This window comes from Panthera tigris, chromosome B1 (genome assembly GCF_018350195.1).
Source record: "Panthera tigris isolate Pti1 chromosome B1, P.tigris_Pti1_mat1.1, whole genome shotgun sequence".
In the NCBI taxonomy this organism is placed as follows: Eukaryota; Metazoa; Chordata; class Mammalia; order Carnivora; family Felidae; genus Panthera; species Panthera tigris.
Genome location: NC_056663.1, coordinates 133222523 through 133248424, shown reverse-complemented (window position 1 = coordinate 133248424; position 25902 = coordinate 133222523). Strand labels below are relative to the sequence as shown.

At 35.9% G+C, this 25902-nt stretch overlaps 1 protein-coding gene across 7 annotated transcripts in view; it reads left to right on the top strand.

Annotated features, from left to right (window-relative positions):
* The window catches only part of PTPN13 (protein tyrosine phosphatase non-receptor type 13), a 230931-nt gene that overhangs the window by 73590 nt on the left and 131439 nt on the right, over nucleotides 1-25902 (top strand). For all 7 annotated transcript variants that reach the window (XM_042984235.1, XM_042984238.1, XM_042984236.1 and 4 more), the window contains exon 3: nucleotides 18798-18976. In XM_042984235.1, the coding sequence (XP_042840169.1) occupies nucleotides 18798-18976 (179 nt within the window). The remainder of the gene's footprint in view (nucleotides 1-18797; nucleotides 18977-25902) is intronic.

The following is a 25902-nucleotide window of genomic DNA, read 5'->3' as shown; positions in this document are numbered from 1 at the left end:
TACACCTCACACTCAAAAAACAAATAACTCAATTAAAAAATGGGCAGAAGACATGAGTAGATATTTCTTCAGGGAAGACCTACAGATGACCAACAGACACATGAAAATATGTTCATCATCACTTACCATCAGGGAAATGCAAATCAAAGCTACAATGAGGTATCACTTCACACCTGTTAGAATGACTAAAATCAACAACCCAAGAAACACAGTTGTTGGTGAGGGTGTGGAGAAAAAAGGAACACCCGTGCACTGTTGGTGGGAATGCAAACTGGTGTAACCACTGTGGAAAACAGTATACAGGTTCTTCAATAAGTTGAAGATAGAAGTACCCTATGATCCAGCAATTGAACTATTGTGTATTTACCCAAAGAATACAAAAACGGTAAATTCAGAGGGAATACATGCACCCTTATGTTTATAGCAACATTATTTATAATAGCCAAGATATGGAAGTAGCCCAAGTGTCCATTGATTGATGAATGGATAAAGAAGAAGTGGTGTATATAGCAATAGGATGTTATTAAGCCATAAAAAGAATGAAAATTTGACATTTGCAACAACATGGATGGAGCTAGAGAGTATAATGCTAAGCAAAATAAATCAGCCAGAGAAAGACAAATGCCATACCATTTTACTCATATGTGGAATTTAAGAAACAAAACAAATGTGCAAAGGGAAGAAAAAAAGACAGACAAATCAAGTAACAGACTCTTGATTATGAAGAAAAAACTGATAGCTACCAGACGGGAGGAGGGTGGGAAAATAAGTTAAATAGGTGATGAAATTTAAGGGGTACACTTGGTGTGATGAGCACAGGGTGATATGTGGAATTGTTGAATCACTATGTTGTACACCAGAGACTAGTAGAACACTGTATGTTAACTAACTGGGATTAAAATAAAAACAGGTAATCAAAAAAAAATGTAAAGTATAAGTTGTGAAGTAAAAAAATATGAAACCATTAGGAATAAATCTGACAAAAGATGTGAAGACCTATATAATGAAAACAAAAACGATGTTGAGAGAAATTAAGGAATATCTAAATAAATGGAGAGCTATGCTGTGTTCATAGATTTAAAAACTCAATATTGCCAAAATTCTTTGAATTGTCAAGTCTATAGATTCAGTTGAGTCCCAGCGAGCATTTTTTGTCAAGATTGGTGAGTTGATTCTAAATCCCTATAGAAATTTAATGGACTTAGAATGGCCAAAACAACATTGAAAAAAGAACATTTTGGAAACTCACATTACCTGATTTTAAGACTTATAAATTACAGCAATCAATGGGATATTATAGAGTCTATGAAGAGACCCATATTCATATGCTTGTTTTTGGACAAAGATACAAAGTATGATTCATGAATGGTGCTATAACCACTGGATATCCATTAAATTTTATTCTTACCTCATGCTACACACAAAATTAATTTAAACATGGATCATAGATCTAATTATAAAACTTAAAATTACAGAAGTTTGGGGAAAAAGCATAGGAGACCATAACTGTGACCCTGGGTCACAAAGACTTCTTAGACATGATACCAAATGCATGATTCATAAGAGAAAATAGATAAAATGCAGTCCAGAATTAAAACATCTACTCTTAACACATTATTAAGAAAATAACAGAAGTCACAGGCTGGGAGAATATGTTTGTAAATGATATAAGTGATAAAAGGTTTGTATCCAGAATATATAAAGAATTTTAAAACTCAGTAGTAAGAAGAACATGACCCCCCCCCCCAAAATGGGTCAAAAGATTTGAATAGTTCACCAAAGAAGATATACAGATTTCAGATTTCAAATAATTTGAAATTTATTAGTCTCCAGGGAAATACACAAATCTCAGTATCATTAGTCATCAGAAAAGTAATAAGATTAAAGCCACAAAGAGATATTACTACACATCTATTGGAGTGCTTAAATTAAAAGGTTGACCATACCAGGAATTGGCAAGGAGTTGGGGGAACTGGAGCTTTCATTTACCATTAGTGGAGATATAAAATGATGTAATTTCACATTTTGGATGCTTTTAACAATTTCTTTAAAAGTTAAATATATACTTACCATGTATATTTCTAAGCACTTATCCCCCCAAAATTAAAACCTACCTCCATCCAAAGACTTGCATGTGTATGTTCATCTTAGCTTTATTTGCAGTAGGCAAAATCTGGAAACAAACCAAATTCTATCAACAGGTGAATGGATAGACAAACTGTGGTATGTCCATGTAATAAACACTATACAGCAAGGAAAGGGGGTAAACTATTGATACATGCAGCCATGTGGATTAATTTCAAAATAATTATGCTGAGTGAAGGAAGTCAGACCATAGAAAACTGTACTGTATGGTGCTAATCTAAAATTCTAAAATAAGAAAACTATAATGATAAAGGAGATAAGTAGTTACTTGGGGATGAGAGGTACAAGAAGGGATAGGATGCAGGAATTACAAAGTTTGTGAGGAAAATTTTCAGGGGTGATAGATAAGTTTATTATCTTGATTGTGATAATAGTTTCACAGATATATTCGTATCAGAACATCAAAGTGTACTCTTTCAGTATATGTAGTTATTGTGTGTCAATTATGCTTAATAAAGCTACTTTAAAAATATATCAAACATTCTGTAACCATTATTTTTAAATTTAGAACTTGCCTTTTTTTCTTATTCATTTGAAACTCTGTGTTTTTAAAAGAAAATCTTTTCTGGGGCACCTGGGTGGCTCAGTCAGTTAAGTAGCTAACTCTTGATTTCTGCTCAGGTCATGATCTCACAGTCATGAGATCAAGTCCCACGTTGGGCTCCTTGCTAAGCATGGTGCCTGCTTAAGATTTTCTCTTTCTCTAGCTCTCTCTCTCTCTCTCTCCCTCTCTGTCTCTGTTTCTGCCCCTCCCCCCTGCTCGCCTCTCTATCTCTCAAAAAAAAAAATGTTAATTAAAAAAAAATAAAAAATCTTTTCCAGTCGAATGCTGACTCTGACTGCCTTGGTTTATTTTTCTCTTCATTGATCAAACAGCAGAAGTAGATTCCCCACCTTAAAAAATTAATATCATCGGGGCGCCTGGGTGGCTTGGTCAGTTATGCCTCCGACTTCGGCTCAGGTCATGATCTCACGGTCCGTGAGTTTGAGCCCCGCGTTGGGCTCTGTGCTGACAGCTCAGAGCCTGGAGCCTGTTTCAGATTCTGTGTCTCCCTCTCTCTCCGCCCCTCCCCTGTTCATGCTCTGTCTCTCTCTGTCTCAAAAATAAATAAACGTTAAAAAAAATAAAAAAAAATTAATATCATCTAATTCTAAGAATAGAATCATCTAATATGTATATATAAATTGGTATATTAAGTTTAATATATTAAAATGATTAAAGATATGAGGGGAAAAACAAAGTTCAAGACACTGAAAATTTTAAAAATAGGTAGTGCTACAGGCTGTATTTTGTTTTCTCAAGAGTCATATATTGAAGTCCTATCCCCCAATACCTCACAGTATGATTGTATATGGAGGTGGGTCTTTAAAAGGTTAATTAAGTTAAAATGAGGTTATTTGAATGGGCTCTAATCCAATATGACTGATGCCTTTATAAGAAGAAGAAATTAGGACATACACACACAGGGCAAAGACTATGTGAGGACACAAGGAGAAGATGGCCACTAACAAGCCAAAGATAGAGGCCTTAACCAGAAACCAGCCCTATTGGCACCATGCTCTTAGATTTCTAGACTCCAGAATTGTGAGAAAATTCATTAATTGAAGTTACTCAGGCTCTGATATTTGTAATGGTAGCCTTAGCAAATTAACACAAGTAGGATGAAAAAAAGTTAAATAAAACATCTAGAAATTAAATAAATAGATCCTAAATTTATAACCTCATAGGAGATCTTTAACAGCAGTTGACACAGATTCTTTTTTCTTTGTAAAGAGAAAATTAGTAATATGGACATAGAACTGAGGAGTTCACCTGGATTTAAAAATACAAGGGAGTTAAGGTTCACGGAAGATTGAATGAGAAGGTCCAACATACCTCTAATATGAGTTCCTAAAGAAAGCTCTAGAGAAAATGAGAAAGAGAACAATAAGTGAAAATATAGTAGTAGAGAATTTTTCAGAGTTGATTAAATACATAAATCTATATTCTAGAAGTTTAAATCATAGTCAAAATAAAAATATATCCATACCTAGATTTGTGGGCTTGGACATACAGGACACAATAGATAAAGAGAAGATTTTTAAAGCCATCAGAAAAGGAAAGATGGATTATTTACAAAGAAAAAATAGGCTAATAGCAGACTATATAGCAGCAACAATAAATCAGAATTTGGTAAGATATTAAAACTGCTATGAGAATGTGTTATAATTATTTTAAAAATAGTAAAACGGAAAATCATTGAAGAATAATAACCTAGAGCAACAATGTCCAATGGCAATACGTCATATATATATAATTTAAAATTATCTAGGAGCCACATTTTAAAAGGTTAAAAAAGAAATAGATGAAGTTAATTTTAATATATTTTGTTTTATCCAATATATTAAACTGTTCTAATATGTAACCAATATAAAAATATTAATAAGATATACACTTTTTTATACTAATGTAAAATCTGTTTTACACTCACAGCCCATCTGAATTCAGACTCTAAATTTCATCCAAAATATTTAGGTTTTATACAATGATTGATAAAAAAAATTTGTATACTCAAGTTGTTGTGAGCATACTTTTATTTGTTTGTTTGAAGTTTATTTACTTTTGAGAGAGAGAAAATAGGGGAGGGGCAGAGAGAGAAAATCCCATGCAGGCTCAGCATTGTCAGCAGAGAGCCCAACATAGGGCTGACTTCATGACTGTGAGATCATGACCTGAGCCTAAATCAAGAGTTGGATGCTTAAGTAAGGGAGCCACGCAGGGGCCCTGCAAGCATACTTTTTAAAGTTTCCCAGTAAATGATTAAATATTCATTTTAAAATTTAAATATAATGTAAAATTTAGTTCCTCAGTTATGCTAATCATATTTCTACTTCTTTAAAGCCGTATGTGGCTAATGGCTACTGTACTAGAATGTGCAGATAGAATTTAATGTCCTCCTAAACTGTGGTTGAAGAAACAGGTCAAAACAAAAGCATTTTCACATAAAAACTGAATATTTACCATCAACAAAACATCATTGAGGAAACTATTAAAAGATGTATCTCAGGAAGAAGGAAATGTAGCCCAAAAGGAAGAAGAATACTTCCAGAAGGAATGATAAGCAGAATAATTCATTAACTTGACAGTAACTCTAAATAGGCATTGGCTATATTAAAACATGAATAATAATGATGTCAAATTTAAAATTGTGAATAAAATAATGACATTTAGACTAGGATAGATGATAGAAGGCAAAACAGTTTAAGAGTTTGACTTATGAGAATGGTAGGTTTATTGACCATTTTTAGACCTTGCATAATCAAATATCCTTAAGATTTTGAAGGATGATCACAAAACAAAAAGAAATGTAAAACTTCCAATATGGTAGAACCACATGCATGAGAAGGGAGACAAAGCACTGAACTTCAAACTGATTTCCTGGTTTTGTAAACCTTTGCAGGAAATATAGAAAGTTCTTATGGATTAAAAGCCTTTGAGTAAATCTTTGTATAGTCTGTGCAGCTTTTAAAAGACCAAATCCTAACTAGTCTCTTTATATTACATTCCTAATTATCTACAATCATAATTTTCTTGATTAACAGGGTGTATCAGTTGTCTTGACAAGCTACATCTTGCCTTGCCTTTTTAAAGCCACAATGAACAGGTCCTTCAAGTTAAATGTGTTGGAGCCAGACAACATTACCCCATTTTCTCCCTGGAAACAAACTATAAAACATGAAATTAATATCTAGCATTCTTAAAATGAATAATGTCCCTTGCTTAACAAGTGTAACCACCCGCCACCCCCAGAAAATACACAGTCAATACACTGTTTTGATTTGAAATTTTTTTGGCTCTAGATGTGACAGACTATTTTATAAACTTAAAGTCATACAGGGCGCCTGGGTGGCTCAGTAGGTTGAGCCTCCGACTTCGGCTCAGGTAATGATCTTGTGGTCTGTGAGTTCGAGCCCCACGTCGGGCTCTGTGCTGACAGCTCAGAGCCTGGAGCCTGCTTTGGATTCTGTGTCTCCCACTCTGCCCCTCCCCCACTCTTCGCGCGTGCTTGCTCTCTCTCTCTGTCTCTCTCCCTCTCTCTCAAAAATAAACAAACATTAGGGGCGCCTGGGTGGCGCAGTCGGTTAAGCGTCCGACTTCAGCCAGGTCACGATCTCGCGGTCCGTGAGTTCGAGCCCCGCGTCAGGCTCTGGGCTGATGGCTCGGAGCCTGGAGCCTGTTTCCGATTCTGTGTCTCCCTCTCTCTCTGACCCTCCCCCGTTCATGCTCTGTCTCTCTCTGTCCCAAAAATAAATTAAAAAAAAAAAAATTAAAAAAAAAAAAATAAACAAACATTAAAAAAAAAAACGCTTAAAGTCATACATTTATGAAGGAAAGTTGCTACAGATCATGCTTTCTAGCCTCATCCTAGGCTGATAAATACGATTTTACTCACCATATATATTGTTTAAATTTTATAGTTACAGGATTTAAAAAAATATATATTGAAGTATAATATATATAGTAAAGAGCGTTATTCTTTTTCTTTTTTGTAACTGGATGTTTGTACCTCTTAATCGGCTTCACAAGAACATTATTGTTAATTGTACAGCTTGATGAATTTTATGAAAGTACACACCCATGTAACAACCACCCAGATCAAGATATAGAACATTTCCAGGACCTGATAACGTCTCCCTCATGCTTTCCTAGTCAATTATTTTTTTATAATGTTTATTTATTTTTGAGAGAGAGAAGGATCATGTGCAGGGGAGGGGCAGAGAGGAAGACACAGAATCCAAAGCAGGCTCCAGGTTCCAGTGGACAGCAGAGTCCAACGCGGGGCTCAAACCCACCAACCAGGAGATCACGACCTGAGCAGAAGGGGGATGCTTAACCGACTGAGTCGCCCAGGCGCCGCCACCCTTTCTGAGTGTAGTTAACATACAATATTATATTAGTTTCAGGTATATAGCATGGTGATTCAACTTCTCTATATGTTATGCTATGCTCAACACAAATGTAGCTACATACACTCTTACAATGTTATTAAGTATACTGTGCTTTTTATTCCCATGACTTACTCATTCCATAACTGGAAGCCTGTATTTCCCACTTCGCATCACTAATTTGCCCACCCTCCACCTCCCTCCCTTTTGGCAGGCATCAGTTTATTCTCTGTATTTATAGATCTGATTCTGATTTTTTGTTTCTTTATTTGTTTTTTAGTTTCCATATATGAGTGAAGTGATATGGTATGTGTCTTTCTTTTTCTGACATATTTCACTTAGCATAATACCCTCTAGGTCATGTTGTCACTAATGGCAAGATCTCATCCGTTTTGTGGCTGGGTAATATTCTGGGGTCTGTGTGTGTGTGTGTGTGTGTGTGTGTGTGTGTGCATGCGCGTGCGCGCCACATTTCCTTATCCATTTGTCTATCAGTGGTCACTTATGTTACTTCCATATCTTGGTTATTATAAATAATGCTACAGTAGACAGAGGAGTGCCTGTATCTTTTTGAATTAGTGTGTTCATTTTCTTTTGCTAAGTACCCAGTAGTGGAATTACTGGATCATATAGTGTTTCTATTTTTACTATTTTGAGGAACCTCCATACTATTCTCCACAGTGGCTGCACCAATTTACATTTCCACCAGTAATGCGTGGGGGGTTCCTTTTCTCCACATCATCCCAACACTTGTTATTTCTTGTACTTTTTAACTATTCTGACAGGTGCAAGATGCTATCTTGCTATAGTTTCGATTTGCATTTCCCTGCTGATTAGTGATGTTGACCATGTTTTCATTTATGTGTTGGCCATCTATATTTAGAAAATGTCTTTTCAGGTCGTCTGTCCATTTTTTAATAAGATTGTTTGGGTTTTTTTGGTGTTGAGTTGTATAATTTCTTTTTATATTTTGGATATTAACTTGTTATTGGTTATATCATTTGCAAATATCTTCTTTTCAGTAGGTTGGCTTTTAATTTGTTGACGGCTTCCTTTTCTTTTTTTTTTTTTTAAATTTTTTTTTAACGTTTATTTATTTTTGAGACAGGGAGAGACAGCATGAACGGGGGAGGGTCAGAGAGAGAGGGAGACACAGAATCAGAAACAGGCTCCAGGCTCTGAGCTGTCAGCACAGAGCCTGATGCAGGGCTCGAACTCACGGACCGCGAGATCATGACCTGAGCCCAAGTCGGATGCTTAACCGACTGAGCCACCCAGGCGCCCCGATGGCTTCCTTTTCTATGCAAAACCTTTTTATTTTGATGTAGTCCCAAGAGTTTATTTTTGCTTTTGTTTCCCTTGCCTTAGAAAATATACTTAGAAAAATGTTGCTACAGCTATGTCAAAGAAATTTTTCCCTGTGTTCTCTCTAGGATTTTTATGGTTCAGGTCTCAATCCATTTTGAATTTATTTTTGTGTATGGTGTAAGAAAGGTGTTTCTTCTTTTGCATGTAGCTGTCCAGTTATCCCAGCGCCATTTGTTGAGGAGAGTGTTTTCCCAATTATTATATTCTTGCCTTCTTTTTTGTATATTAATTGGGCATGTAAGTATGGGTTTATTTCTTTTCCTAGATAATTCTTGGTTACCAAGAGTAATCATTATTATGGCATGTTATTATGGCATAGATAGATTTTGCCTGAATTTAAACATCATACAAATAGAATCATACAATGTAAATTAAACTCTTTTCTATCTGATTTCTTTTAGTCAACATTTGAGATTTAACATTCTGTAACTAAGCTTTTTAAAGAAAGCATTCTACAATTAATTCTCTATTCCTGTTCTCAAATATAGAAATTAAAAAGGGGCTTTATGTCTTGTATCATTTAGTAACAGGTTAAGATTTTTACCTTCTTGGGGTGATGTGTATCAGTCATTCTTTACGTTTCCACAAGAAATGTTTCCTTTTGGAAATGGAACTGTTTACCATTCAAACATGCCTCCTTTTCCCTTTTCTCTTTGAGAAGGAAAAGTTCTTGAAAATATAAATAGGGAGGTTATATTTGAGGAGCAGCAGAGAATGGCATTAGTAAATACAAAAATATTTTTCATAAATAGCTTCAGATCATGGTTATGTGGAATCATGTCATCATAATTAAAGCCAGTTTCTCTCTGGAAAACTATATATTTCCTTCTTCTAGAAACCGAAAATATGCAGTAATCTTCATCGACCTTTTCATCCAGTTCTCCAGAGATAAAATAAATGCTAGTCACCCTTGATATTATTAGTTTTCCAGTCTTTGTATAAATTACAAGTCCTCGAAAGCAATTACAAGTTGCTGAGTTCATTCTTGAAAATGTGTAATCTTTTTTCCCCTGGTTTTATGCAGATAGCCAGAGTAGAGGAAGATGTTTTTTAGGAACTTGGAACTTTGTGTTGGGGGGAGAAAAAGTAAAACCTGCTATCTTATAATGGCCTTTCCTATAAAATTCATTTCTGTTGCTAATTCCCTCCGTTATACTTTAATTTGGCAAAATATAATGCAGCTACTGTGTGATCTACAGAGACTGTCATGAAGTTGCTGGGTGGCAGTAGAAATGCCACTGCTTCAAGAAGATTAGCACTTGGTTCCAAAATTGTTCAGCGAGCGATATAATCAAGGCTTTAAATAGAGTTTACCATTCAAGATGCACATTTTTGCAACTACTTGAGTGGATTGGTGAAATAAGATACGATTGATGTATTTTTAAAAATGTTTTTTTAACGTTTATTTATTTTTTGAGACAGAGAGAGACAGAGCATGAACGGGGGAGGGTCAGAGAGAGAGGGAGACACAGAATCTGAAACAGTCTCCAGGCTCCGAGCTGTCAGCACAGAGCCCGACACGGGGCTCGAACTCACAGACCTTGAGATCATGACCTGAGCCGAAGCTGGACGCTCAACCGACTAAGCCACCCAGGCGGCCCCGATTGATGTGTTTTAAGAAAGAAACCATTTTCAAGCAAATTTGTCTTTAAGAAGTCTACAGCATGAAAGATTACATATGGAGGAAATAGTGCTGCTCTTGCCGTTTGGACCCTCCTTCAGGAAATAAAAATTGCTATTGGTCCCAGGATGTTTTGTAGGTACAAGCTGTATGCTTAATGACACATGCGTATATCAGACAGGGTAGGGGATCAGGGTGCTCACCGCAAGGCTTAAGGAGATACAACACAGATCCTGCGTTTCTAGAAAGTGTTGAAGAAGAAACAAAATGCATAGGAAGTTCATTTGTAGTTTGCTTTACTTTGGGAACAAGAAAGAAAAAAAACAAAAGTTAACTTTATTAGGTGGGTAAGGCAATTTCTTTCTAAATGCACAGTCAGTGAGATCTTCAGTTTGATGCCATTTATTCAGCTTTTTCCTTATAAATAGAAAAGAACTATTTAGGTCTCACTTCCAATCTAAAGTTATTTATGACAGCCATTCTGCCTTTCTAACACAAAATGACTTTATTATAATTTGGATAAAATAGTTACTTGTTAACGCTTTCTGATTTGCCATATCTCTACCTCACTTGTGGCATAAAGCTGAAAAAAAAATTTAAGCATTAGGGGAGAATATAAAGGTATACATACTCCTCTCATGATGTTCTTTCTATCAGTTAGTTGACATAAAAATGAGGCAAGCACAAGAAGCAAGTTGATTGAGCCATGATACCATTTTACTGACTCTGTTAAGGGCAATAGTTCTCATATGTGTGTCGGATCAACTGGTATGGTTATCCGAATCCCCAGGAAGCTTTTAGAAAATACTGTGTAGAATCCTGTGCCCTGTCTCCAGAATCCACACCAAAATCCTGTGACTTAGGAGACAGGAGGCTTGTGTACTTTCTTAATTACCCCAACCCTCCTAAGGCAGATACTTCGTAAATTTGACTTTGTTTCAATATTCTGATTAACAAAACTGACACTTTCTTTGAATCATAGTTGGAAAAAAATAACTGAAAATAATAAAGATTGGAGAATAAAATAAAGATCCAGAGTAATCTCTCAGTAAATAATTTAAAGTTCCAAAGAAAACTTTAGTTTTTTTGGAGGATTTTTTTTTCATAATGAAGCTCCAAAATAACCTTTTTTTGGTGACCAGCAAAATGTAAATTGATAAATTGTGGTCATAACAGGGCAGAAGGACACCTTTAAAAGATTGCGGACCTGTAGTATAGAGTTGGAATTGTAAACAAGTTCATTTTTTTCAAGTATCGCGATTGTATTATTATGATAGCATTATACTTGATCACTAAGAAATTCATAGTTCATATCCTTAAGTCACTTACATTCTAGAAAAAAATGTGTAAAAACAGTTACAAAAGCATTTTTTTCAGTATTTTGACATATAATTTTTGGATTTGCAGGGGCTTTTTTGTTTTTGTTTTTAATTTTTTAAAAGTTTTTGAGAGAGCATGCAGGCAAGAGAGGGACAAAGGGAGGGAGGGAGGGAGGAAGGGAGGGAGAGAGAGAGAGAGAGAGAGAAAATTCCAAACAGGCTCCACACTGTCAGTGCAGAGCCCAACTTGGTGCTCAATCCCACAACCCTGGGATCATGACCTGAACCAAAATCAAAAGTCAGAATTTCAGCCAACTGAGCCACCCAGGCACCCTGGGTATGCAGGTTTTATTGATGAGCATAAAGAAAGTTGGTGGAAAAGGTAAACACCAAAGAAAAATGAAAAAGTAGGAACTTAACATATGAAAAGAATGAAGTGGGCAGCTTCCTCAGAATATAAGAATGAAAGAAGATGTGATAGGAATTGCTATTTCTTTCATGCTGTTTGGATCAGGTGGCCCGGAAGTTTGCTGAAGAAGAGAGCAAATTCTTAAGACCAGTTTCCTTCTATACATATTGTCTAGCCATATATGCCCTGTTGCCTTTAATAATCATAACCAATTTAGTTTTACTAATAGATTCTCTACATACCACCTTTGTTAAAATCAGATATCACTGGTGTTTTGTTAACAAGATGCATGATTTGGAATTACCTCAAGAATCTTGCACGTACATAACAAAACAAAACTACCAGAAGTCTAATTGATCAGATGCCCTACCAAGATTCCAGTGGTTGTGGTTTGGATAGGTGGCTTACATGTGTTTAGTGTTTAAAAGCAAAAAAGAAAAACAAATGTGTGTACTTGTGTGAGTAAATGTCATCATTAAGAAATAAAAATGTCTTTTTTTTTCCTCTTCTAGTGAAGAAAAGCTCATAAAAATACATCAATTAGAGGGCCTGTATGCATAATTTCATTTTATTGGCATGCTATAAAATTCTGTTACAAATAAAAATTTCTAAAACTGTATGCTGATACCATAGTTGATATGTGTACATTCAAATTAACATCATCTAATAATTCCTGTCATACCTTAAGGTAATCAATTTCACATGAGTAGTTTACTCAGGAAATACAAAGTGTATTAATTACAAATTTGGGTTTAAAATTTTTTTTTTAATGTTTATTTATTTTTGAGAGAGACAGAGACAGAATGCAAGTAGATTAGGGGCAGAGAGAGAGGGAGACACAGAAGCAGAAGCAGGCTCCAGCCTATGAGCTGTCAGCACAGAGCCTGATGCGGGGCTCAAACTCAAAAGCTGTGAGATCATGACCTGAGCTGAAGTTGGTCGCTCAATCGACTGAGCCACCCAGGCACCCCTGATTATAAAGTTTTAAACTAGGTTTCCTAAATTTGAGGTCTATGCTAATTAGGAATACCATATAATAAATGAAACATTATAGAAGGTAGATTCCCCCAAGGAACTAAAGAAAAAAATAATATTTTATGATACCTTGTACTTTAAATCATCTGTATTTCTTATGACTTCTAGGTAAGAGATGCCAAAAAATTCCTAAAAATCTAATATTTTCTATTTTTCTGAAATTTACAGTACTTCTAATACAGGCACCTTCTTCTTTTGGAGAAAAAAAAGCTAATAGGTGATAGAAGATGAACTTAAAAAAATTTTTTTTAATGTTTATTTGTTTTTGAGAGAGCGGGACGGTGTGAGCAAGGGAGGGGCAGAGAGCGAGGGAGACACATAATCTGAAGCAGAATCCAGATCTGAGCTGTCAGCACAGAGCCTAACACAGGGCTCGAACCCACGAACCATGAGATCATGACCTAAGCCGAAGTCAGACGCTCAACCGACTGAGCCACCCAGGCACCCCGAGATTAACTTTGAATAGTGTCTTTTTATTAGATGTACTGTCTACATCTGATATCTTCAGAGAAAAGACTTATTAAATAATAACAGCTACCACTTTTGTGTATGTGCTGCCAACATGAGCATAACAGCTACTACTTTTGTATTGTACTTTCTGTGTGCCAGGAACAGTTCTAAGGGCTTTTTCCATGAATCCTCACAACAACCTTACCTACCTGAAGAAGTTGAGGCACAGGGAGGCTAGGAAACTTATTTAAGATCACAGTATAAGTTGTAAAGGTCAAACCTAAAATATTAACCTAGGGATTCCGGCTTCAGTCCAAACTCCTAACCATTATACCATACTTCTGCTCTTAAATAAGACTACATCCTAAATTAACAGTCAGATACTAAAAGGAATGATATGAAGCTGACAGCTGTCTGGTATGTTTCTAAGTCTCCTGGTTGAGTTTAGAGATTTTGATGATTAGCAAAGTCTGGGACCTATTGCACCAGAATATAAATTCTTGAGGACCAAAGGTTTGTAGGCATTTATTAAAAGAAAATATACGTGATGTAAACATTAATGTCTTTGAAGACACTATCATTATTAATGTACACTATATAGATGTCTTAATTCCCATTATTTACACAATTTGTTCAAAACGGGATTGCTGTTCTATTCTGATTCATATTAGAAAAACTGAAGTTTTGGGGCGCCTGGGTGGCTCAGTCGGTTGAGCGTCCGACTTTGGCTCAGGTCATGATCTCACAGCTCATGAGAGTTCGAGCCCCGCGTCAGGCTCTGTTCTGACAGCTCAGAGCCTGGAGCCTGCTTCTGCTTCTGTGTTTCCCTCTCTCTCTCTGCCCCTAACCTATTCGCATTCTGTCTCTGTCTCTCTCAAAAATAAATAAACATTAAAAAAAATTTTTTTTTTAAAAAACTGAAGTTTTAAAAAAGTAGTAACAAAATTTATGAGGTATCAAATTTTTAACTGGGAATTGATCTATAGGATAGACTGTAATTTCCAGTAAATCTTAAATAATTTATCACAAAGTTTTACTAATCAAGAAAATGTTGAAACATTCTAAACCAATTATTTTTTTCTGTTTGTGCATTGTTATACCAGATGATTTATCTAACAATGTCTATATTTGTATGCACATATGAACTGAATTTTTTAGAGAATTCTGTTTTATAGAATGAGTTCGTGAAATTCTTCGGAGTTTGGAACAGTGACCTCTGCATAGATTTTTGCCAATCACTCTAACAGAACATATAGAAGTAGGACTACAATTTCTGTATATATATTTAAATAGGGAAAGGGATTTTTCAGGTCAAAATGATGTTGTTGTTCTAAGTCTTTAGATGATTTCCTGATACTTTTATTTAGTTCTGTTATCGTTTGTGTTACCAGTTATGATCATTTCCCTCTTAATGCCATAAATGAAAGGCCAAAAAATAAAATGAAGGGGACAATAGAAAGTAAGCTCCCGCAGGAGGAAAAAAAAAGCGTGGATATGGGTCTTAGTTTAAGGGAACGTCAGAAAGAAGCTCTAAGTAAGATGCTTCTTTGCATATCAGATTTTTGCTTATTTCTAACTTTGCCTCTAGCTGCTTGAAATTCTGTTTAAGCAACTTTTTCTGTGGAATGTTGGTAAAAATCTATAAATAGAATCATTTGACTCCTGGAATCAGTTCACATCAGATTTACTGTTTCATAATAATAGCATTCTTGAGGATAATCATCACACAACTAAAACATTATAGGACATCAAATTACAAGCTTCTGGAATTCCATTTTTAAATATTCTTTTGTTAGCATTCTGTGAAGGATTCTGAATGCATTTGCTTTAAATTCTTTCCTTGTAGTTAGACCAGGACAGTGAATTACACTCATTTGAACCAGTACCCTACCTCTCCTCACTTGTGGGTTTGCATGTGTGTATGTTTTGGGTATTTGACAACAATGTAGTGTGTTGTTGCAGCTGCTTTAGTTTTATTACAAGACATTTAAAAAACACATTTGAAAACAATGAAAATAATCCGTGTCATTCCTTTATGTGTGTGTGTTTTCTAACAAGCAAAAATATGACCAACCTTAGTAATTCTGTTTCTCACTGCTCTCTACCATTTCTCTGCCCAAAGTTCTTGCTGTTCCTTGTACAGACTTAATAATTTCCTGGCCATGTGTCTTTACTTTGGCTGTTTCTTTTCCTTGGAATCTCCCCCTTAACCATGGTCAAATCTTACTCATATTAAACAGCCACATATAAAACAAAGAAATTAATTCTTTCTTCATTGTAGTTAGAGTAATTATGCTGCCTCTAATACTCGCTTTGTATTCTTTTTTTCTCAGATACCTCATGCTTTCTCTCTGTAATACTGTGGACTCTTGAGCAAATGACTTGTCATGTTGAGAAGATTATGTTTAAATGTGAATAGTGTTTATAATAATGGCATACTTTACATAAACACAAACCTGTTGTACAAAGTACAATTTGAAAAATAAAGTTCTTGCCATAGTAACAGTAGTTTTGCTGACCTTGGTTGTGCTCATAAATAAATCTCTTAATTTCAGACTGTTAAGCGATTATGGATTGCTTTCACCTTTTACAGTTTCTATACTGTGCTACCCTGTCAAGGATAGGGTTAGTCTGCGGCCTGGGATGAGGAGGAGAGTAGCAAACTCTTTTGGGTCTAAGTGGACACCAGTATCCAGTATGGCAGGACAGAACATAGCCTTTAGATTTCCGAGTGGCATTTATGCCTCTTGAGTTAGCTGTGATGTCCAATTATTTACAAATTCAAGTGGTAATAGATATACTAGAAATCATAATTCTATCCCCCAAATAAGGCTGACAGGAATTAGATATGAGAGTTAGAATCCCAGCTTCTTCTCTTAGCTTTAGGATTAGAAACTGGGCAGCTGTTTGGAAAGACTAACAAAAAGAATTATTTAAAATAGTGAGGTGGAGATTGGGAGTGATGAGTGAAAGAAGTGTGAGAGGGAGATTACAATACCATGCTTGCACAGATGCCCAAGAGAAGAACAACCTGTAGAAAAAAGACTGACAAGGGGCAGTCAGTCTTAATGTTGAAGTACCCCAGGGTACAATCCTTGTCCTTGATTTCTTTTCTATCTCAACTCATTTTTTGGTGAGTTTACCCAATCACAAGACGTTAAATACTGTCTAGTAGGCCAGTGACTCCCCAAATGTATGTCCAGTTCAGACCTTTTTCCCCAGTTCCAAATCCAGCTGCCTACTTGATACAGATCTAGTAGATACTAAATGTAGCAGATCCCATTCCAACCACCATCTTGCAAGCCCTACCTCAGCAACCTGTGCCATCCTGTATCTTCTCTACCTCAGTTGATGACCCTCCATCTTTCCCATTACTAAGACCAAAATCTAGGAGTCATCCTGATTCTTCTCTTCCTCTTGCTTCACATCCAGTTTGTCAGGAAATTCTGTTGTCACTCCCTTTAAAATACATTCAGGTTTTAACAGGTTCTCCACCACCCCTACTGTTACTAAGATGGTTCTAGGCCATCAGTATCTCATATCAGATATTAGTGAATTGCCTTCCTTACTGGTCTCCTAGTGTTTGTTCCCTTTTATTGCTAATTTGAAAGGAATTGGTTGTGGACTGTTTTATAAATATCTGTGACATGGGAAATACCAGTATTTCAGATAGCATCATTTGGCAAAGAAAATATTGTTCTGCCTTGTTTGAGTTCTCTTTAGTTTGATTGTGTAATATTTGTGCATGAAATACCCAAGAAGAAGCATTTAACAGAAAATGTGTAAAGTGGCTGTGAAAGACAACAATATACCTAGGTTTACCAGCTGCAATGATTCATTAAAACATACGTTACCTTAAGAATTGTGAGCCGTGTTTTTAGCGGTCTGATATGTGATTGGGTAGGACTGTAAGGATCATTGGTCTGTAACTCAGCTTTGGTGCAACGTAAGATGTGCTGACTGATCAAAGGATACGTTCAAACACACTTTTCTCCCTTGACACAGTTATTAAAGACATGTTTCAGATTCATGAAAAATGCAGGAGAACATATAGTTGTCCTTTTAGTCTTCAAAAAAAGAATGAATTTTAATAGTTTACTTTTTATTTCATTTTATTCTGATGGTCAGAATCTTGACCATAGGTAGAGGTTTAAAAGTCAGAAAGGATGGATGATTCAGTTCTAATAAAAGTTGTTTTCAGGAAAGAATAGGTACTATAGGATGTTTAACAAACTGTGCCATAAACTCTGGCAATTTCTTATGATTTGACTTAGATATCAGTACAACCTGTTCAGATTGCATAATAGCGGCATTGGCAGTCACAGGTCTTTTGTGACTTTATAGCAGTTTCTTGAGTCTGTGATCCAGTTCACATAGCAGTTACCTTAAAACTTATATTAAATTCCTTTTGAAATGGGAGGACAAAATAAAATTCCATCTAATAAGTATATTTTGTTGAGCCTAATGTATACCTTTACTTATGGGAGAAGGCCTGCTAAAATCTAAGGAATTATTTTTTTCAAAAGATTTTTTAATTTTTTTCTTTATTTTGGAGAGAGAAAGAGTGTAAGCGGGGGGGGGGGGGGAGGCAGAGAGAGAGAGAGAGAGAGAAAGAATCTTAAGCAGGCTCCCCACTCAGTGTGGAGCCCGATGCGAGGCTTGATCCCAAGATCCTGGGATCATGACCTGAGCCAAAACCAAGAATCAGACGCCCAACTGACTGAGCCACCCAGGTGCCCCTAAGGAATTTTTTTTAATGCTTTTAAACATGAGCTCTTAGGCACCACACAGGCAAGCATTGAAACAAAAAATTGTTAGAGACCCCAATGGTCACATTTGCTAGTACAGAAGCTGCCTGAAGTTCTAGTGAAATGAACAAACACAAACAAAACAAAAATTAGAATTCAGACAAATACATATTTTGTTGCAAAACAAGAGACTTTCATATAGTTGAGACTTTGCTAATTCCAAATCTGATGAATGGTCAAAGAAATTATTTTTTATGTTTGACAACACTATAGTCTAAATCAGGAAATCTTACTTAGCATAGGGTCCATAAAAGGGCTATAGGGAGATCCATGAATCTCTTTTGTGTACAGTTTTATATTTTTTATCCATTTCCATGAAAAAGAGACCATACTTTTCACCAGATCCTCAAAAGAATCCATGATCCCCCCCAAAGTTTAAGAACTACTTGATCCTTGTGCACATTTGTATCACTGCGGTAAAGTTTTTGAACCACATTTAATTCTCCTGACTGACAGTGAAAATCTGTATTTCTACTTTCTAAGGTTTACCATCTAAGTTTTAAAAGATTAAGTCCAACCAAGGTGGTGTTGCTGGTAATGCTAGTAGCAGCAGATACGTGAAACCCACCCTGTTTGTAGCATATTGATTTGGTGTTTGTCACTGCACTTGGACACAATATGCATAGGCTGGGATAGTCATTTAAATGATCTATACTTTGATTATAATTTTAAGCAGTTTTTTTTTTTTCTTTTTATTCTATGTGGTTACAAACCAGTAAGCGTGGCTGATCCTGCTGCCCTTGGTTTCATCATTTCTCCATGGTCTCTGCTGTTGCTGCCATCTGGTAGTGTGTCCTTTACAGATGAAAATATTTCCAATCAGGATCTTCGCGCATTCACCGCACCAGAAGTTCTTCAAAATCAATCACTAACTTCTCTCTCGGATGTTGAAAAGGTAACTGTTAAGTGTTTTTAGCTTGGTTTTGTTTTTTTATTTTGGGTGGGGGTAGGAAAAGTAAAAGACCCTGGGCTACCCTCCCTCCACCCTCTGAAAAAGAGCCACTGAATTTTAAATGATCATGTATTCCAAGAAGTGCGTATTTATTTTGTGTGAGAATAGTTTTATAAAAATTTATGGATCTAAGAAACAATATTTTTTATTAGTAAGGTGAGCCATTATTAAGTCATGTTTAAAAATACTAAATGCCTGCTGTGTTTAAAGCACTGTATTTGTGAGGAAGATGCAAAAATAACTAGAGAATTGATCCTGATCAATGTGTATAGAACAACCTGTAATATATGGATTAAAATAAATATACGGGGTAGACTATTTTAGAATGTTGGAAGAGGAGCAGTTAATTTTTAGCTTAGAATGATATCACAGGAAAGGTAGCATTTGTGTTGGGCTATGAAGAATGAGTAGAATTTAGAAAAGTAAAAATAAGTAGATGTGAACGTTCCACTCAAGGTTGTTGGTATATGCAATGATAAGAGATAAAAAATTGTCCACTATGATAAGGGAATGTTTGGTTAGACTAGCTAGGCTAGAGCATTAGGTACCTGGAAGCCTGTGGTTAAAGAGAAGGAGACTATTAAATCAGAATAAAGAAGACTTTGAATACCAGTACTTGAGACTTTCTTCTGAGGCATATTTTCAGGAGAGTGATTATGATGTGACTTGTGATGTTAGAGGGGAAGTTTGACAAAAGTGTGGATAACTAGATAAGATGAAAGATTATATAGGGATTGTATTAGATAGGAATATATACAATATACAAAGTCTATACTACACACATCTATACACACATAACAAAATGTATAGGAATTGTGTAGAAATCTAATAAGGGACTTTTAATAATCTGGGGAAAGAGCTGAAAATCATGTGATGCCTTGGGAATATAAAGGCATGGATAAAAGGGATACAATGGAAGCAAAGCTCACAGTTTGACAATTCATTTGATGGAACAATTAAGAAGGAAAAGTTCATGATGGAAATATCCAGTCTGAGGATGGCAATAGCATTGACATCAGATCTCATTTCATTGTCAAGGCTATGAAAAAATTTATATATATATATATATATATATATATATATATATATATATACATACACACTATATTATATATATATAGTATATAGCAGGTTGCGATAATTTAGATATGGAACTCTGGAGAATTAAGAACTGGGTATGAATATTATTTCCCTTACATTATTCCACATAAGTGTAAAAACTAACATAATAATTTCCTGGTAGTAAAACCTAAAAGTTTGTGCATTTTTTTTTAATGTTTATTTATTTTTGAGAGAGAGACAGAATGCGAGTGGGTTAGGGGCAGACAGAGAGGGAGACACAGAATCCAAAACAGGCTCCAGGCTGCGAGCTGTCAGCACAGAGCCCGACGCGGGGCTTGAGCTCACAAGCCACGAGATCATGACCTGAGCTGAAGTCGGCCGCTCAACCGACTGAGCCACCCAGGCGCCCCAAAAAGTTTGTGCATTTAAAATTTTGATATACATTGCCTAATTTCCATGTAAAAGGAATTGTACTAGTTTATCCTTCCATCCTATCACTGTCAGTGAATGTTTCCCTTTTCAGAGAGGGAGAGAGAGAAGGAAAGAGGAGGAGAACGCGTGTGTATTTGTGTATGTGTGTGTGCGTGCATACATGTGTATTGATTAAGCTAGAAGAAGGCATCTTGATTTGAGCCATTGTGTTTCTAAAAGAAGACTAAATAGAATTGGTAGAAAATCCAGGTTTATCTACCCAGTTTATCTACTCCATGAACTGCTTAAGAATTTTGGGAGTGTTGGTCATTGTTACAGATCATGAGAGTATTCAAATGTACTGGTAGTGTTTTATTAAGCTGGATAGCACATATATAGTTATTTACTGTTATTATTTAAATAGCATGCATTCATTCTGTACATTCTGTATGTGTGGTTCATTTAATAATAAACTTTTAAAAGATAGAAGGTAATTAGAACATTGGAAATAGGCATAGTGTGTGTGCAAATTATTTAACACTTGATATCTCTAGATCTTAATTGAACTCCAGGATATCTACAAACCAGTGAAATGGTAAACTAAGTTTTGCATGTTTGAGCATGTTCAGAGAAGGGTGTCCATAACTTTATCAGTCTCTCAAGTGGATCTGGTGACCTCTGCAATAGAGTAAAGCCATGGATGTCTTAGTTTTGAAAACTTCTACTGAATTATAATAGGGTTTTTTCAAATTATGAAAAGTTTTGCACAGTGGTTTATGAATTCTTTCTGGAAGGCATTTAAAATCCACAATAGAAGAAAAAAGTGCTTAGTAAAACTTTTAGGTGCACAAGTGCCTTTCTAATTTGCATAAGGCTTTCCCATTTTGCCCTGTGATGTCAGGATACCCAAACAAGTAAACTGCCTTGTGTTTAGGTTAAATTGTTAGAGCACATGGTTGAGAAAGTGATTGAAGCCTGCCTCTTAACTAGACTAAGTTTTAGGAGCCAGAGCTGAGATGGGATGGGTGTGGTATTGTTGCCATTACTGTGGTAAAGTAAAGTTGATTTATTTGTGAATCTAATGGGAACTTCTGTTTACCTCATCTCATGCCTTAAAAGCTCCAGTGCAATTCTAAGTATGAAGAAAATCAAAGACAAGTTTTTTGATCCCATTCCTGTTTGCAATATAAGTATAAAGCAAAGGTCAGAGGAGTAGTCTTATATTCTAGTATTCTTTTTGGGGAGTGGAGCAAAAGGAATTACATTTATTTGACCACTAATGGCCAATAAATTCATGGAAACTTACTAATTTCACATTGTGGTGTGAAAATTAAAATTAAAAAGCACTATTCGAGTATTATGATTTTAATGGGGCAGGGGTGTACTGAAAAAGAGGACGGTAACTGCATTTCACAACTTTTATGAGTTAAGGATATGTCATTAACTAGTATGCAATACATTCTTGCTATTGATAGTATATAATATATCAATATTTTTTTAAATAATACTCGATGCCTAGCACAGTATTGTGAATAACAATGAGTATTTGGTAAGATCTTGATGCATAAAAATGTTTTCTTCATTCAATGGAACTTGTTTTGTAAACTGTATATGTACAGCTGTATGAAAAAATTTACCTCAACTACCAGCTCTATAAATAGGCACTTTCATTTATTTGCCTTAAAGTTTTACTTTTCAAGATAACATGCCTCTTTAAAAACTCGACAGGTTTATACAGGTCACACTAAGATTTTTGATCCTCTGGCTTTTCTGTCTTACTGGTAATTGTTCACTTCCTGCTTGCATGGTACATGCTGTGCTTAATTTGGCAGTTCTTTTGAAATCAATTTGATGGGATTGGAACCTGAGACAAATTCTTGTTGTGATTTGTCTTCAAGAATATTGATATACTCCAGGGATTTGTACTATATCCCTGATAAACTAAAGGAATCTTAGTTTAAGTGTTTATTGCCACTAATTTGTAATCTAAATATCAGGAATTGTGGCCCCTATCATCTCTGTTCTTCTTGAAAACCAAGGGTCATCTTTATAAGAACAATACTGGAAATTTGCTTCTCTAACCTTAGCAGAAGCTTCAACTGAACTTGTCAAAAAAGACCAGGGGCGCCTGGCTGGCTCAGTTGGTGGACTGTGTGACTTTTGATCGAGCCCCACATTTGGTAGAGATTACTTAAAAATAAAATCTTTAGGAGTGCCTGGATGGCTCAGTAGGTTAAGCATCCAAATCTTGATTTCAGCTCAGGTCATGATCTCACAGTTTGTGGGATTGAGCCAGCATTGAGCTCTGCACTGACAGCACAGAACTTGCTTGGAATTCTCTCTCTTCTCTGTCTCTGCCCCTCCCCCTGCCCATGCACGTGCTCTTACTCTCTCTCTCAAAATAAATAAACATTAAAAATTAATTAATTAATTAATTAAATCTTAAAAAAAAGACCGAATATCTTTACCCCCATTATACTATACTTACTTCATATTAAATCTTATTAATGCATCCTTTCTCCCCTCCTTCTCCTTTGTTTGTTCATTCACCCATAAATTTGATAAGTATACTTATTATATGACAGGCACTATGCAGATCACTAAAGAAGAAACTCCAGGACTGTCTAGTACCAGAGTCCAATATGCAGTAACACAATTAGATTGAAAACTTTAAATACTGGGGTTGTGGAGATGTCTACCTCACACCTACTAGGATGGCAACTATCAAAAGAACAGAAAATAGTGTTAATCAAGGATGCAGAGAAATTGGAAGCTTTGTGCACTGTTTTTAGGAATGTAAAATGATGCAACCAATATGGAAAATAGTACAGAGTTTCCTGTGTGATTACTGTGTAATCCAATAATCTCACCTCTAGGTACATATCCAAAAGAATTCAAAGCAAGATCTTGAAGAGATATTTGCATATCCATGTTTATTGCAGCTGTATTCTTAATACCCAAGAAGTTGAAGCAACTCAAATGTCCATTGATGGATGAATGGATAAAGAAAATGTGGCATGGGTAAATGTGGCAGGGGTAACTCAGTTGTTTAAGCATCCGTCTTCGATTCAGGTCATGATCTTGTGGTTCATGAGTTCAAGACCCACATCGGATTCTGCTGACAGCTCAGAGCCTGGAGCCTGCTTCAGATTCCATGTCTCCCCCTGTCTCTTCCCCTCCACCACTCACGCTCTGTCTCTCTCTCAAAGATGAACATTAAAAAAAAAAAATGTGGCATATACATCCAATGGAGTATTATGCAGCCTTTAAAAAGAAGGAGATCCTGTCACATGCTGCAACATGGGTGACCCTTTGGACATTATGCTAAACAAATAAGCCAATCACAAAAAGACAAATACTCTCTGATTATACTCATGTTACATATATAAACTAGTCAAACCTTAGAAACAGAAAGTAGAAATGTAGTTACCCAAGGCTGGTGAGTGGCTGAAGGAGGAATTTATGTTTAGTATATACAGAGTTTCAGTTTTGCAAGATAAAAAACTTTGAGAGATCTGGTATACAACAAAGTGAATATGCTAACACTGCTGAACTGTACACTTAAAAATGATTAAAATGGTAAATTTAATGTTATATTTTGTACCACAATTTTTTTAAAGAGTCAAATGCTATGGTTGTGATAGGTACAGAGCTCTATACAAATTTAGTTCTTTTTATTTTTTTTAATTTTTTTTTTTTTTTACTGTTTTTATTTATTTTCGAGGCAGAGAGAGACAGAGTATGAGCGGGGGAGGGGCAGAGACAGAGGGAGACACAGAATTGGAAGCGGGCTCCAGGCTCTGACCTGTCAGCACAGAGCCCGGCGCGGGGCTCGAACTCACGGAGTGTGAGATCATGACCTGAGCTGAAGTCGGACGCTCAACCGACTGAGCCACCCAGGCGCCCCTAAATTTAGTTCTTTTTAAAGTATCATCACCTCTGCTAAGTGAAATAAGCCATACAGAGAAAGACAGATACCATATGGTTTCACTCTTATGTGGATCCTGAGAAACTTAACAGAAACCCATGGGGGAGGGGAAGAAAAAAAAAAAAAAGAGGTTAGAGTGGGAGAGAGCCAAAGCATAAGAGACTGTTAAAAACTGAGAACAAACTGAGGGTTGATGGGGGGTGGGAGGGAGGGGAGGGTGGGTGATGGGTATTGAGGAGGGCACCTTTTGGGATGAGCACTGGGTGTTGTATGGAAACCAATTTGACAATAGATTTCATATATTAAATAAAAAAAAAATTCTCTGAAAAAAAAAATAAATAAAGTATCATCACCTCAATATACCATGTTCCACTAGCTAATAAACTAATCTCTGATAATATGTTATTCAGAGCTAATGGCATTATGTGGTACTCTTGTCAGGTAATATAGTTTTATCATATTAGTCTTTTAGTATATAGGGTCTTATATACTTGAATAATTCTTATGATGGAAACTTAAACCATGAAAGAGAGACACAGGAGACCAAAATAGACCCTGAAATATCCCATTTCAGCAGATTCCTGAGGCCAGTCTATAATGAGTGGGTCTCCTCCAGATACTCATGGTCTGTAGTGTATATAAACTAATGTTTCAAGCCCTACAATAGCTTAGAGTAAACTAAGTTGTCAGATAGGTTAAGATAGTAGTATATATCAGAAACTAGCTGAATGTACTTCTCAAATATCTCAAGTGTGGTGAGATGTAGAAGGTAATGGGTGAGGGGAACAGGTTAATTTTAAAACTAGAAAATGCCAACCTGCTGATTTGAGATTTCAGAATAATTGGGGGTGGGGGGGAGGTACCCCCTCCCAGGAAGTACAGAAAGAAAGAAGAGTTATGACCAAGTAAATTTTTACAATTGTTTTATATATTGGGATCCTAACCCATGATACCCTTCAAAGTCAAAGGAATGGATTCAGGAGGCCATAAAATTTTTTTAATTATATGCCAAGAAAATATGAATACATGTATTTTTCTGGATAGAGGGCTCTTGGCTTTTATCAGATTCTTGTTTATTTTTATTTATTTTTTTATATGAAATTTATTTTCAAATTGGTTTCCTCTTTTTTAAAGGCTAAACATCCATGACTATCTGCTGCTAGCTCCCAAACTTATGTATCTTTTTTTTTTTTTAATGCTTATTCATTTTTTCAGAGACAGAGCATGAGCAGGGGAGGGGCAGAGAGAGAGGGAGACACAGAATCTGAAGCAGGCTCCAGGTTCTGAGCTGTCAGCATAGAGCCTGATGCAGGTCTTGAACCCACAGACCGCAAGATCATGACCCGAGCCAATATCAAACACCCAACCAACTGAGCCACCCAGGCACCCCTCAAGTTTATATATCTTTAACACAAAGCTCTTTAATTTAAATATACAGCCACATGTTAGATATATTCACCTGAATGTC